The sequence below is a fragment of the Leptonotus elevatus genome, chromosome 8 (assembly GCF_054856555.1).
Source record: "Leptonotus elevatus isolate MCC_2025b chromosome 8, RoL_Lele_1.0, whole genome shotgun sequence".
Lineage (NCBI taxonomy): Eukaryota > Metazoa > Chordata > Actinopteri > Syngnathiformes > Syngnathidae > Leptonotus > Leptonotus elevatus.
Window position 1 is genome coordinate 12,950,003 of NC_141246.1, and position 15,995 is coordinate 12,965,997.

Sequence of the window (15,995 nt, forward strand, 5' to 3'; positions counted from 1 at the left end):
AATGCACATATTGAAACTTTTCAGCAATTAGCAACATAATATGCGAAGAACAATAATGGTCCTAAAATTCAACTCACCCCAGAACACTTGAAGCATTTCTTAAATTTTTACTTTTATTTTATGTCGACTCATGTGCCCCCCCCCCCCCTATAAAAGTAATACATGAGCAGTGGGCACTATGAAATATGTTTCATTGATTTAAAGCTGTGCTAAAGAATTTTCCATCTGTTCACTTTGTTCTTGATGCTGTTAGACTTCCTTATCAGTTTGTTTTCCCGGTCGTTAAGGAGTGGAGGCAGTTTCAATAGCAGCTGATACTCAAGCAAACTGTTGACCACACACTGAGACTTTAATCTCGCCCACTTGATTTCACCCCATCTGCTCTAGTTTGTCCTTCACTCCCTCTTTTCCTGCTCTTGAGGGCACTTTTATTTAGACAGAAACTACAAGAGCAAGGCAAGTCCTCTCATCTGGGACTTTGCACGCTTCTCTCTCTCGCTCGCTCTTTTTTTGCTCTCTCTGCTCTTTTAGCTGCCCAGGAAGGTGTGTATTGTTTGCTTTAGTTCAGCCTGTGACAGTGGTGGGGGGGGAACTACATGCCCAAAAATGCTTACATCTTGTGCAGACAGGACAGAAATCGTCCGGTGAAACCCCCCAAAAAACCAGAGGATGTTTCTAAAAGCTTCCTGTTATTTTCCACCTTTCCTTTTCTGCATCTGTAAGCAAAAAAAGACAACTTCATTTCCCATCAGCCATCTCTCCTCCCCCTCCCTTCTCTCACACGCACATATCGCACACAGACGTGTACCTGTTGAAGCTCCACCCTGATCAGCGCTCATGCTTGCAGTGTTTGTGTAGAGGAGGCCGGCCCGTGTGTGCTCAGTGCCCCGCTGTACCTGTCTCTCATGGAGGTGGACCGGCACTGGTAGCTATCCTGACTTCTCGGCATTATTCGCTTCTCTTTCTTCTCTTTTGCATCCATCTCCTTCTTTATTAGGCCTTCACCTTGCACTTGCTTCGGTCAGAATGACTTTTGCGCAAACCCAGGAAGGGAAATTTGAACTCTTGACTGTGGGAAACTGCATCTAATTGGGGGAAATTGCTTTGTTCAGTAGGTGCCTTGGAAAAACTTGCTATTGTAATCTTTGTAAAGTGAGAATTACTAATATAGTTGTTTGATCAGACTAAATGATGGCTAGCCTTAACATCCTGTACCTCAGGAGTCATTTCAGTGTTACCACAGTAACCTTGAAAAAGTAACTTAGTTACTTTACTGATTGCTTGCTTTAAAAATAAGCTGAGTTTCTTTACTGATTTCTGGATTTTAAAAGTAACTAAGTCAAATCACAAGTTACTTTAATTGTTACATTACAAGTGTTACCGGCAACCCTGTTTTGCCACTTAATTGGAAGTGCTTTTATTATTATTATTATTATTATTATTATTATTATTATATATATTAAAAAATAGACAGCAAACTTTTTGACTTACAATAATTATTTAAATAAAAAAAAATAAAAAAATTGATACTTGTTTTTAATAAAATAAAAAAAAAAAGAGGGGGCCTTCCTAGACTTCATTTCACAAAAATATATTTTAAAATATTTTCTCAAATGTCTTATTAACTATTAATGTTGTAATGGCAAAACTCAACACTTGTTTTTCAATGTAACGATTACATTTGGGGACCTCCTGCAGTCGCACAATCTGGTGTGACTTGGGACGTAGCGTTATTCAAGCTACGTAGACAACACTGTCTACTGGACAGGGAACAGAGTGTGCAACAAAACGTTAATATTTTTGTTTTTAGCTGACACAAACTCAAAATAGTGAGTGCACTTGCATCTTGAAAATGCAATTCTCTCTCCTTCCTCTTGCCGTTTACAGACACGGGAGTAGTCGATGCGCTGAAAATGATGACGTCACTCCCTTAAGACGCATTTCCCTACCACGTGTTCTGTAACGATATAAATAATGATATGTATCATTCTTTCCTCCTATAGAGTATTACTCATGAACCATTAGTTACCCTTGCTGGGAAGGGTGTGCTGTTTATTTAAGTCTTGACTTGCATCCAGCAAACAGTCAACTGCAACTGCTTGTAATATTACTCGTCACTCTCTGAAAAATGCTGCTGTCGCTTGTAACTACAAATATATGCATTCCGCAAAGTAACTATCAAAGGGATTTGATGAGTAACTGCCGTCTGATTACTTTTTGGAAAAAGTAACACATTAAGAGTAACGCGCTACTTTGTTACTGACATCACTGGTTTATTATACAGTATGTTCTGATTCTTTATTCATCTTACTGTGTGGAATTCTGGGTCATGGTCAAGGCTTGTGATTAGTAATGTAAGATGATTCCGGGTTTATGGCTTAGTGCAGATGATGCTCGTAAAAGCCTTTTCTGCGCTCGTAAAACAATGTGGCCCTCTAAAACACACTGTTAATACACAAGGAATCGGGCGCGTCTATCAATTATAAACACGTGGCTGATCTCTCAAAGCCAATTCGGTGACTCTTTAACCTAGCAGATTAGCCAATCAAGTCATTGCCCTTTAACTTCTCCCCTGGTTCATTCACAACCTTTAACCGGGGGAAGCTGTTGAATGACTTCGTCTGGTTTGTCTTGAAAGTTTGACGTGATCCTCCTGTGTCGCAAAATCAGGACAGAAGATATAGGAGAGAGTTCAGTTGTTAGAAAATAAAGATATTGGCGCAGAGACCAAAGCTCACTTTGGAGTAAAAGCTACAATTTGTGGTCGTAGGTTAATCATCGACCCGCTGCTGCTCTCAACCAACACGCACACTCGCACATGCACACAGTGAGTCGTGATTGGATTAGAGTGATGTCAATGGTCCATACTTTTTACGTTTCAATAATCCTATTGACTATTGTTTGTTTTAGGCTTATAAAGCACACTCACTTCATCATCAAGAAAAGTAGCAGGAACAGGTCCATTAAATATGTCATCATGACCTCGTCATGCTCTGAAAATAAGCAACACCCGTTTTCATCACTCTTGGCTCCTGCGCTTTTTTTTTTTTTAATTAACTATTCTTATTGACAATCGAGGGAGTTTGTAATTCGTATCCTAAGTAAGGTAACAGCGAGCAGGTGTGTGTGTGTGTGTTGGTTTCAGGTCAAATGAATGCTTGCGTGTTACCATGGTTGCCTGGCTTTGAAGAGTTCCTTTACCTTTTGTTGACTGCCTCGCGTTCACCATCAAATGTCCAAACGGTCGAAAGAAGCACAACACACGCCCATATACGCTGATGATTTGGTTGCCTCACAATGTGGTGATTAAGGATTTAATGCTGTGGATTTTTGCTTTCTGAATGCCGGCAGTGTTGAGAAATAAGAGGTTTACACTTAGGGAGCTGATTGTTCTCTGTTCAGGTGCAGTATTCATAAAGAATATGCGCACAGACATACACTGTGAGCAAGGGTTTGAATATCCAACAGCCTCTTGCAGCCACAGTGTGCTAAACAGTTAAATGCGCATGGAGGTACAATGCATGTAAGATCAGTCCGTGCCTCCACCCCTCGGTCCTAGTGAACATGTGACCGGGCCGACCTCAGTGAACCTTGAACGAAAGTTTCAGGGTTTATGACTTGCCAATCTCTCTTATGGGGGTCAGAGATCAGGAAAGAGTCTCAGGAAGCAAACAAAACAGGCTCGTAAAATCGACAAGAGCATTTATAGATGATTGTCATATTAAGCGTATCAAACGACCTATTGTTGAGGTTTCTATTCATCGTTGACATAACTGAGTTTTAATTCAGGAATATGTGCAAAAGATGCTCAAATGTCGTTCAAGTATTTGACAATAACCAAAGGATGGTTTCTCCCAATCTCTTTGCCTTCCTTAGGCCACAGATCTAATTGGACGTTTTTGTCAGAATGACAGCCGAAGATCCTGCTTCCTCTTCAACCATGAGCAACAATACCGCCCCCTCCAAGCCCTGCAAAACCAGCGGTGCCTCCCAGCACGCTCTCCTTGGACAGATCAACATTCCGGAGGGTGTTGCAGGGACTCCCAATGAGGTGGCACTGGTGGCCCTGATGGAGCGCACTGGCTACGGCATGGTCCAGGAAAACGGCCAACGTAAATACGGGCCCCCTCCCGGTTGGAACGGCCCATCCCCACCGAGGGGATGCGAGATCTTCGTGGGCAAGATCCCAAGAGATGTTTACGAGGACGAGCTTGTTCCCGTTTTCGAGTCTGTGGGACGCATCTACGAGATGCGCCTGATGATGGACTTCGACGGGAAGAATCGAGGCTACGCGTTCGTGATGTACACCGAGAAACACGAGGCCAAGCGGGCCGTGCGGGAGCTCAACAACTACGAGGTGCGGCCCGGACGGCTCCTCGGCGTCTGCTCCTCCGTGGACAACTGCCGTCTTTTCATCGGCGGGATCCCCAAGACCAAAAAGCGCGAGGAGATTCTGGAGGAGGTCTCCAAGGTGACCGAAGGCGTCCTCGATGTGATCGTTTACGCCAGCGCCGCCGACAAGATGAAGAACCGCGGCTTCGCCTTCGTAGAATACGAGTCGCACCGTGCGGCCGCCATGGCTCGGAGGAAACTCATGCCTGGGCGTATTCAGCTCTGGGGCCACCAGATTGCTGTGGACTGGGCGGAGCCAGAAATTGACGTGGATGAAGATGTCATGGAGACGGTGAAAATTCTCTACGTCAGGAATCTTATGATGGAGACCAGTGAGGAAACAATTAAACAGGTAGGTTTAATGGAACGCTTTAGCTTAGCCGACGACGTTGACTTTGTTTACAGAAACAACCGTATTTTCTTCATCAACCAGGTGTTTAGTCAGTGGAACCCAGGTTGTGTAGAGCGCGTGAAGAAAATCCGTGACTATGCCTTTGTTCACTTCACGTCCCGCGATGATGCCGTGCTGGCCATGGACCACCTGAATGGAACAGAGGTGGAGGGATCCTGCATTGAGGTCACACTTGCCAAGCCCGTTGATAAAGAGCAATACTCTCGCCAGAAGGCCTCAAAGGGGGTTTCTGCTCCTCCGGAAGCTCCGCAGCAGAACTACGTCTACCAGTGTGACCCTTACACATTGGCCTACTACGGTTATCCCTACAACACACTCATCGGACCCAACAGGGACTACTTTGTGAAAGGTTAGAACTCTTTCTTGGCAGACATGAGTTTCTTAATGATTTTGTAAATGTTGATAGTTGATATAAAAAAAAAAAAGAAGAAGATAATTACGTTAAGTCGTCCACAATGCATTGAAGACTTTAATTAAGGGAAACTCCATCTTGATCAAGATAAATTTGAATTGATGAAGGTCTGTCGGTGATGACGTCATGAATATTGATCCCGTTATCTTTGATGATTGATTGCATATGGTGGAAGCAGGAAAATCTATCTGACTTTCAACAATCATTGTGTTTTGGTTTTCTCTCCAAAGGAACCTCATTGATACAGAACAATGGTAATCGCTCATTTCTACTTATTCTCTCAATGAACAATGAGCCTTCTTGCTATGTGACAAACTATACATTCTCTAACACCATCCCTTTCCTGCTGCGCTGTCCCCTTCCGCCATCTCATGGATGAATATCCACAACATGGAGTACATCACAGAGCCCAGATACAATTTAGGAGGCAGAAATGAGAATAACGTGGCCCTTCAATAGCTACCAACTGAAGTCAAACCAACATTGCTTACATTATTCAATTTGCACCAACACTGCACCATACATTTTGTAGAGTACATTTGACTCTCAATGGAGTCTATTTAGTCTAACTCTAAACTGAGTAAAATTTACACTTGGAAGAGAGTAAAATATTCAGAGTAAATTTGACTTTAAGTACTTTTACTGTCTACAAGATAATTGGCCTATCACATGACAAAAACCGAGTAAGGTTTTTTCACTCGGAAAAAATAAGTAAAGTAAATCTTAGAAGGCAGTTTTTTTTAGTACATTTTACTAGTTAAATAAATAAATAAATAAAATTAAAAAAGGAATGAACCAACCAACCAACTCATGACCAGCTTTGGAGACGACCACCTGAGCTGCCACTCCTACTGTTTGCTTATATCCAAAATGTGTGTGTGTGGGTTTTTTTAACAAGCTCGTAAAATTTAGTCAAAATCAAAATTTTAATAAAAGGAAAGATTAGAATTTCTGAGTGAAAAATAAGTCATTCACTCCCAGCCATTTTCACTAAAGCAATCCCCTTCACTCCTGGCGGTTTTACTGGATTTGGACTGATTTTGCAGGGCCCACAGAATATTGTGTTCTATTGCCATAAAAACATAGAACCCACCAAAACAAAGATTAGAGTCTCTTCTTTCATCGGAAAAAAAAAAGTAAATTTCCATCTAATTCTGTTTTACAGCAATTAGCATGAGGATAAAGCTAAGTTTCATCATTATTCACAAATCTGTCCGAAAGAGCTTGTTGCAACATGGCCCTGGTTGGTCTCTTATATTCTGCTCCCACCTGCTGGCCATTTGTGTAGTAACTACCAGTTCTCCAACCGTTCTTTGCAGTTGAGAGGCTGCATCAAAGCCTTCTGTATGCTATAGCATAAAAACAAAAAACAAAAAAACGTAGAAATACGTCTTTGGGACACTTAAACATTAACAACCGTTTTTGGGAGCAAATGAGTTAATAGGTTTTTACTTTACTTTAGTCTGACTATTTTACTCTCTTCCAAGTGCACATTTTAGTCTGTTTAGAGTGGGACCAAATAGACTCTAGAGTAAAATTTACTTTACAAAATGCACTCTGTGCATCTACAACTTAACCTTAACCGTTAGCATGTTCTCTCCATCGCAAAAATTCCTCTAGATATTCCCAAACCAGTATCCCAGTAATCCGATTACTCGTTGTATTCAAGCAGGTACTGTGCGAGGTCGTGGTCGCGCCGCCACAGGTAACCGTACCCCTGGTCCTCGGGGGTCGTACCTGGGGGGTTACTCTGCCGGTCGTGGCATCTACAGCCGCTACCATGAGGGTAAGACCAAGCTGTCCGAAAAGTCCTATGAACTGATGCCCAGTCTGGAGCTTGCTGCCTCCGTCAACCCAGTTGCCATCAAACCAGGCACAAGTCAGTGAGATAGACATAGCCATCCCTACCCTCACCCATCTCAAAAGCCTTTACTAAACCTGTTTCTTCTTCCCGCGCTGTTCTGGCATAAAATACAGGCAATGACACTGATGGTCATTTCATGTATTTCTGTAAGAACTCATTCTTTCTGTCTCTGTCCTTTGTGGTTTGAATAACACTTTTCTAAATCAAAATAATAGCTGTTGCTGGATGGTCATGCTAAAGGACTGCCAAGAAAAATTATGTCCTTTCTTGCATGATCAGATAGTAACTACAATTTCTTGTTAACACTAAAAGAAAATTGTTCAGACTAATAACAACATTCTGCTATTAACCTTACAAGTTTGCTGCACATTCAAGAATAAGGGTTTGTGATCTATCACTCCAAATCAAATCAAATTATCAATCAGCATAGTTTTTGATCTCCAATTGAGGAATGGAACACTTATCTTGATGGAAAGGATACTGTCACTCTGCCTCCCTGTCAAAGTATCAATTTTGAACCTTTAATGTATTTTTTTTTTTTGTAAAACGGGCCATCTGGAATTTTAGGTTACTAAAGTATGTTACTGGCTCACAGCTTGGCTCCATTGTAATCATCATTGCGTGCTCGCATGAAAAAATAGGATCCTGGAAGTCCACTATTAACTTTTTTTTTTTAGTAAATTGTAATCCCTAAAGCTGCTGAATGCAGGAAATGTAATCTAGAATCGCTACTGCCATCTGTGGCTGAAAAATGAAACTGCACACTCCCTTCTTTACGTACACAAAGCGCGCATGACATCACCTCCGCAGACAGAAGTCAGGAAATTCAAACCCGAATCCAATCTGAAAACTATTGGCCACAGGCTTGCAGGAGTACCCATTGTGAACAGCTGTGGTGTTAATCTGCTAATTAGACGATGTTTTAGTCATAAATGATCAAATAAAAATGCTATTTTAAAGATATTTTGGGGCAAATTTTGCTTTAACAAGTTAAAAATAATAATTAACTACTTGGTGCTGTTGTCTGTCTGAACATGGTCTTAAATAATGTGTATCGAGACCTGTGCTTCCATAACATTTTCTTTGTATACTTGCAAATCCAGCTTTTGACTGAATTGTAGTATCATATCCAATCAGAGTCTAAAACATGATTTTTTTTTTTTTGTAAAAAAGAAAAAGATAAATTACACTGTGAAAATTGTGGCTTTTGGCAATCACCTCACAGCCGTTTCAGTCAAAACCGGAATCAAATTTCAAACCTGTCTTTCTGGCTAAAAAACCTTTTTTACGTAATTTATTACTATGTGTCCACTCTTCTGATTTCTGAACTGTAACACCAAATAGTAACATAACATTAGCGGGTGTGTTCAGCTATTGTTTACGGATAAACAATAACTGATTACAGATAAAAAAAAAAGAAAGCATTAACATTGCGAACCTAATTTAAACGGGAAACAAAAGTACTTTCATATGGTGCGTTTCCTCGAACAGCGGCCAAGAGCGTGAATTTACTCAACTGTAGAGCGTGCCTGTATATAGTTGCGTTGGTTTTGCAATGGCAATGGAATGTGTTACTGCCAAGCAGTCCTTTAATTCTCGGTTCCTATCAGTAAAGTACAAAACTACAGTATGTTATGCCCCCCCCCCCATATTATAGACGCAGACTTGAATATGTCTAATTGAGTCAACTGAAAACCATGCTGATATGTATTTTGTTTGACTTTTCAACTCAGGCCTGCGTAATACATATAAAACCCCATCTCAGGGGTCGGCCATTTTGCCACTTGCTGTTGACTGAACAACATAATCAGCTCACCTGTTTTCTGAAAATGGTCATGTGACATTCACAAGTTGAGCCACCATTGGTTGTTATCTTAGCCCTGAGCATGTGTGATGTTTTTTTTTTCAGTCAACAGCAAGTGGCAAAATGGCCGCCCCCTGAGATGGATCAAAACGTCTGGATTTTGCTGCTTGACTCATATTCCACAAACGCGATATTAAATCAGAATACCGAGTTTAGATGTGTAGGGCTGCATAAAACATATTATTGTAAAGACAATTTTTGTGTTGGCTTCCGCTTTAAAATTTTAGTCAAAGTGTATGAAAGTAAGTGATTTTATATATAAATATTAGACAATGTGCACCATTATTAGCTAATAGGTTTTTAGCTGACTTGTGGCGAGCGTGTTTCGGGAAAACTGCCTCAAAATAAAATAATCCAAAATTCCTTGCCTATAACGTTCTTTCACAAATTATTTCTATTAATGCACATAGCAATCAATAACATTTGAAAATACACCATAATCTGACCCTCAAAGACAAAATTGAACAGAAGACGCGCACCGTGTTGCCTAGCAACGACAGTTAGGTCAATGTTGGGATCGGGTTTCCAGCGACAAATATAGATCTCATCTTCAGATTCGGGATCTCCTTTTATGAGTCTATTTCTCCTTTTAGGTGAATGCACTGAAGCAAATCATGTCGCAATTCAATCACAACGGAGATGAACGTTGGTGACTGACATTATAGCAAGTGGGCGGGATGAAGCGGAAGCGTTTTGAAATGCCGATGTCGTCATTTCGTGCGACGTCTTTCAATGACGACACGCCACATCCCAAATGAACCGCCTTATGCGAGTTATAACTGTCACCACAAATCTCCATTTTCTGTTTTTTTTTTTTTACGTGGCATGAAATTAATTTCAAAGATGAACACTGGTAAACTTGTAGATGAAAAGATGATCTTGATTGGTCTCCCCTTGCCCACGATGCGCACTGCTCATATTTGGAATGACTAGTAAATAATGTGTGCAATTCTATAATAACAGAAATTGCTGTGGCAGCGAGATCAGATTTGAAGACTTTTATGCTTGTCGTTTACAAATATCTTTTCACTGGTAAAATTGTTCTTCTTTAAATAATGTCATGCTAACTACACACAATGCAAAGGCGACCAATGCTAATCAGGTTCTTGTGTAACAACTGTCGCGCTTACATTGAAACATGGTCATTGTAATAGCATGTACTTGTAAAATGTAGGATAATTAACTAACTCGCTATTGGATAAAGTCCATTATTATGAAGCAAGGCACAAACAATACCTCACCTGCCACATACACGTTTCTTGTCTTAAATTGGTATTCTAAGATTTGCCTCTTTTTTTTAAAATGGAAGCTTTGTTAAGTGGCTGAAGCTTTGGTGTGTAAAAAAGAAGAAAAAAAGAAGTTGATCCCAATGTGTAGTTTAGTCGGTATGGAATCACAAGATCAGCCCCCCGGATTGAAAAGACTTTTGTCCATGTGAAACAATGACGGCGTTGTGCTCATGGCGTTGCGTTTGTGTGCGTCTGTGTGCGTGTTAATCCACAGTTGAGAACCATTCTATTCCAAATCACTTTAAAACACTACCTGCTTATCTCATTCTTCTCTTCTAACATGCCTTCTGCCCTTTAGCGTCTCCTTGATCTCATTTCTGTCGCATTTTCGTGTAACTTGTAATCAGCGCGTCTTTTTGAGCATGGGTGGATGTACCGAATGCGCTGGTCTTCTGCTGTTCGATAGATGATACGTCGCATTCTTCCGTTATCCAAACCCGTCAATCACGCCTCTGTCCGTCTGCAGTGGCATTGCCGACTCTGGCCGGGCAGTATCCGGTGTTCAGTGCGGCCCCCGCGGCCAAGCTGATGGAGGAGGGAAAAATGCACGCAGTGGAGCACCTTATTAACCCACTGGCCATGCAGCACCCTGAACACACCACGGCGCCCGCTGCCGCCGCCACGGTTCTGCCCGTCTCCACTCCTCCACCTTTTCAGGTATGCACGCCACCTTTTGTCTCAAATCAAGAATGTCCAGCCACGTGTTATAGACTTAAAGTAGTTCCTCCTTATTGCTGCGCATTTCCTTGCTAGCTTATTATTAGGCTTCTCTTCTGTTTGAGGGAGTTGAATTATGATTGACATTTTTAGTGTTGCTTATTAGAGATTTATTTAGCTAAAATCTTAGCATTGACTCCAGACTTCTTGATTAGAGTGTAATTTGTCCTTAGGAGAGAGTTTAAAGTGTTTTATTGTATTAATATTGTACACTTAAGGATGTTAAAGGGATACTTGACTCATTGAGCCATATTCTGCAGTAAAAAGTTCATATTTAGTCCAGAATGAATTGATAACTTCATTATTTTTCATGAATACCTTTTAAAAACAAAATTTTCCACTTGCTGTCGACTGAAGATGACATCGCCTGTGCTGAGGAAGTAGGTAACGACCAATCAGGGCTCAGTTTGTTGACCAAACCGTTGACCGTTACCAACTTCCTCAGCACGTGTGAGGTCATCTTCAGTCGTCAGCAAGTGGAAAAAAATGTTTTTAAAGGTATTCATTGTACATGAAAAATAAGGAAGTAACTTTTTACTGCTGAAAATTGCTCAATGAGTCAAGTATCCCTTTAAGATATTACTTGATATATATTGCTTGGACAGTTGACAACTGGGCGGTTTCTTTCCGTTTTTGGGAAGCATTGGAGTATAATTTCCACAGCTTTCTCCAAATAAGATTAGAAAGTTGCTCTTCAAATTTTGTGGAGTGTCCACATCCCCCCCCCCCCCCCCCCGTGTAATTCCAAGGCAACGGTTTAAACAATAAAGATATGAAATTATAATGAATGAACTATTTTTTCCGCATGTTTTTTTTTTTTTTGCATTGTTTATAGCAGCAAACTGTATTTTCTTGTTGGGAAGCAAAGCTAAATTTAATGTTTTTTATTAAAAAAATAATAATAATTTGATCTGCTGTAATCAAGATAATAATAATAAATAAATAAATAATAAATATTGAGAACATATTGCTCAATAAGTCACAGTTTGGCAAATTTCATATTTAAGAAAAAAAAACTATAGCCTATTTTTGGTCAGTCCTCATGTGTGGGTTTCATTTTTCTGAATTATTGACCAATCTAAAGTGTTGAAAATGGCATGCTCTCTTTGATGATGCAATGTTAACGGATGAATAATTATGACGTTTTTGGGGTCTCCTAAAAAGTGACGATTTTGCCGCTATAAGCTTTTGCTTTTAGCCCGACGCCAGCGTTATATCATGCAGACCTCAATTGTCAAAACTCAAGGCTCTGTTGCTCAAACAGCATTACTGATAATATAAATATTTGACACCAAATTCATATACATTTAAACTAATACTGTCATACGGTGTAGGCGTACCGTTTAGCTGCTATTTTGCTTTTCGAACTTCTCCACTTTAAGGCAATTCCAGCCAGACATCCGTGAAAAAGGGGACTCAATCACCCAAACACTCACTTCGGTTGTTAAACACGCTAGCTGTGTCAATCTTAGTTTAGCTTAGCAGTTAGCATGGCTTCTCCATCTTTTCTCGTCATCCTCTTCGTGAGAAGGATACGTGTAGCTTAGGAGCAACTCCACTTTGTGTTTAGGCGCGCTAGTAGCCAGCTGAGGCTCGTTTGCTAGCTAGTTTGCTAAATGCCTAAGTAGCCCAAAGATTCCTTTGACCTTCAAATACACGTAGTTGATGACATGGGCCCTGCGAAGCTTTTTGGAACCGTCTCAACGGTTCTTTTTCTTTTTCTAGTGATTGTCTCAGCAGTTGAATGTCAGTATTGCTATTAGGCACAAAAATGCTAATTTTGCCTCCACACTGCTATGCGAAATCGCTTATTTTGGTTCTTGAGCTTCCATTCATCTTCTTTCCCCTTCACTCCCCAGGGTCGCCCAATCACTCCCGTCTACGCTATGGCCCACAACGTCCCGCGCATCCAAGCAGCCGGCGGCCTGTACAGCGCGGGGTACGTCCCCATCACAAACTATGCGGCCAACACGGCCACTCTGGCCGCCCTGCAGAAGAACGCGGCGGTTGCGGCCGCGGCGTACGGAGGCTACGCCGGCTACGCTGTGCCGCAGGCCTTCCCGGCGACGGCCTTCCAGCTGCCCATTCACGACGTCTACCAGTATTGACGTGTGGCGGCTCGCCCCAAACCCCACCCGCCCGCCCGCCCACTCTCCCGCGTGACGTACACACGAGCGTTATTCTGCCTGTGACTGATCCAGCGCTGTAACTTCTCGACAGCGTGCATTAAAAGTAAACACCTGTGGACTCGATGAACCTCTGAGCACACCCAAAGTGCGAGTGACGCTTGACGAAACGATTATGAGTGGTGAAATAGTGTGCCCCGCCTCCTGTGTTCAACTTTAAACAAAGGCAACTTAATTGCACACTTGTTGATGCAAATTAGATGATGATGGAAGAAGTCTACTTCTGTGCGAGGACGGCCTTCTCTCAACTGTGAGCAAAACTAACAAAACAACGGCATCTTGTCATCGACACGCGGCCTCGTCATCGGGTTGCTATAGCAACAAAACCCTGAAGGTACATTCAAGTATTTATGAAGAGAAGACATATATTTAAGGTTCTGTACTGTAGGTTTAGCTTTGTATTTTAGGGGGTAAGGTTAACCTTTTTAAGTAAAAGTGGGGGAAGAAGAGTTCAGAACTACTGACGAGAGGATACCACTGAAGTCAACTGTTTTGCATATACTAATGAATGTTTTCGTATTTTTTTTGCCACTCGTATATTTTAGTATTCTTTTCTTGTCGAGTGCTGTCGGTGATGCTGTCCGTCCATGCTGATTGAAGGTTTATGCTTCAAACATACATGCCTGTTTGGTACTCATTTAGCTGTATTTGTGCTGTTGTGGTTATTTTCAAGTGAAGGTTTTCAAGTGGTGTGTTCAATGGCCTCTAACTGGTTTGCTCCTTTCTGTGTCGCTGCTTGAACTAATTGAACACACTTCTTGGTTTATTTGATTTGAAGAAAAGTCCCCCAGGTGAATGTTTCGTTTTGGGACAACTTAACAGCATAGAGAACATGGCGACATCGTGTATTTAATTTTTTTTTCTCAATGGGGACTAAGACTGAACGTTTCTCATTTATATCGACTTTTTAGCGTTATTGTCTGATTGGTGGAAAGTGAACAAATATGCAGAAAATTAGAGGATACATGCTAACTTGGTAACTTACATACACTGCAGTCTGAGGATATTAAAAAGAGGCCTCACCCACAGTGCCTTACACATACTTTCATATGCAACCCTGCGGCCTTTTTTTTTTTTTTAATCTTCCACTGTGCCTTTCATAATAAAGTCGGAAGTAGAAAGATTCTTTAATGGTTCTGGATTTAGTTGCAGTACTGGGGTAACATGACAAGGCTACCTCCTCCATACATTGTCTTCAATGCAACAAACGAAGAGATACATTCGGGCCACTCGATCGTTCCATTGTCAGTCCTCCGAGGTCACACTTGTCAATGTTTTAACAGGCACTTTTAAAAATAAACTGCACATGTGACATCTCAAACTGGAAACAACTGGAGCAATACCTGATCTGGTGCTGATGAAATATACAAGTTGTCAGTCACGCTAGCTCACAGTGGTCAACAGCCACATGACAGGGCAGCCATTTTTATGGGGCGCATTATCTTAACTGTTTATTATTTTAATGAAGGACATGCTATCAGTTTAAGTCAGGGTTACCAACACTTTTGGGGGGGGGGGGCTCATGACCTAATTAAGGTATGAGTTTGGCTCCACCCCTCAGGACCAAAACGAGATGAGCTGTACTGTCAAAAATGAAAATCAATATATATATGCATGTAAACCAATTTGAAAGAACAGGAGACACATAGATGAAGTAAGTTCAATCGAGTTTGCTCCAACTCACCATTTTAAAAGCCCACAACTGGTGACAACTGTTTTTTTTTCTTTCTTGTATGATGACAAAACATCAGGATATATTTAATTAATATATGCATGTATGAAGTGAAAAGAAAAGGTCTAATATATTTGAAAACTTTTCTTTATTAACATTGTCTAGAGATTTTTCATAAGTCTGAGTAACAAAAGTAGATTTGCTTTTCCTTGCCAAAGTGTCCAATAGTTTAAAGCATTGATGTTATTGTATAATGTGTGATATTATCTTTTCTTATTTTTTACTATTTTTGAACTGGATTTGGTGTTTTGAGTGGGTCTTTAAGCTTCATTTTATCATAAGCCGAGACGACAACTTTGCAGTGCTTTTTGACTAAACCGGAGTTGAGTCTTGGCTAAGCTATAAGAAGAAATATGGTCCAACAGCCATTAAAACATGTTTGTGTGTTTGACAAAAGTCACTTCCTGGTTCTCACTCCAAACTGCTGCTTTTTCTTTCATTTGCTTGCATTTCACTTGTGGAGCTACAATACACAGAAGCCGAGTTTAACCATACCAACTCTTGAGTATGTGCCTTATTGCCAACATGTGCTTTACCTTTGTAGACCTATGAAGACTGACTTCTATCTGAGAGGTCATATTAAAAATACTTTTTTTTTTCCTGCCTTGTTATATTTATAGTAAGAAATAGATAAATAAAAGCATTTTCAAAAATAGTCATGTGTCATTTCGTGCTCCTCTGTATTCTTTTCTTCTTTTGACAAAGAAAAAAAAGGACAACAATTGTGAAGTTAATCCTTACGAACCTCAGTGAGGTAAAATCTCAAGCAAAATGATGATTGTCATTGATGTATTTTTTCATAAAACCTTGCCAATTACACCCTTATAAAGCATTACAATTGGAGGTTCCATTCAGTAGGAAGGCTGTTGTGGATTTTTGATCCCTTCTTGTACCCTTTAACTGGGGCCACAGTTGCTTCCAAAAGCTGTAGGATTATTTATTTTTTTAATATGACTGCCACACTTGAACTTTTAACAACATCCTTGTGGAAAATTCCCAAAAGAAAATGGTGGCGTAGGTGGCGGGGGGTGGGGTCATAAATGTTTTGCAAGGCAGAGGACTTTAGCACCAACCTTGGTGAATGGACACACATCCTTGACTTTGTACATCAACTATTATCAAGCACT

At 40.8% G+C, this 15,995-nt stretch overlaps 1 protein-coding gene across 16 annotated transcripts in view; it reads left to right on the forward strand.

Moving 5' to 3' along the window:
* Positions 1 to 15,523, forward strand: part of rbm47 (RNA binding motif protein 47) — a 32,815-nt gene extending 17,292 nt beyond the window's left edge. For 6 of the 16 annotated variants that reach the window (XM_086082079.1, XM_086082081.1, XM_086082078.1 and 3 more), the window contains 6 exons: positions 3,877 to 4,744; positions 4,826 to 5,153; positions 5,447 to 5,470; positions 6,886 to 7,095; positions 10,700 to 10,890; positions 12,810 to 15,523. In XM_086082079.1, the coding sequence (XP_085938205.1) occupies positions 3,908 to 4,744; positions 4,826 to 5,153; positions 5,447 to 5,470; positions 6,886 to 7,095; positions 10,700 to 10,890; positions 12,810 to 13,058 (1,839 nt within the window). In that variant the 5' untranslated portion in view covers positions 3,877 to 3,907 and the 3' untranslated portion in view covers positions 13,059 to 15,523. Of the gene's footprint in view, positions 1 to 801; positions 926 to 3,876; positions 4,745 to 4,825; positions 5,154 to 5,446; positions 5,471 to 6,885; positions 7,096 to 10,699; positions 10,891 to 12,809 lie in introns of those variants that run through there. The other 10 variants (XM_086082083.1, XM_086082085.1, XM_086082089.1 and 7 more) reach the window with 10 other exon arrangements.
* The last annotated feature ends 472 nt before the right edge of the window (positions 15,524 to 15,995 follow it).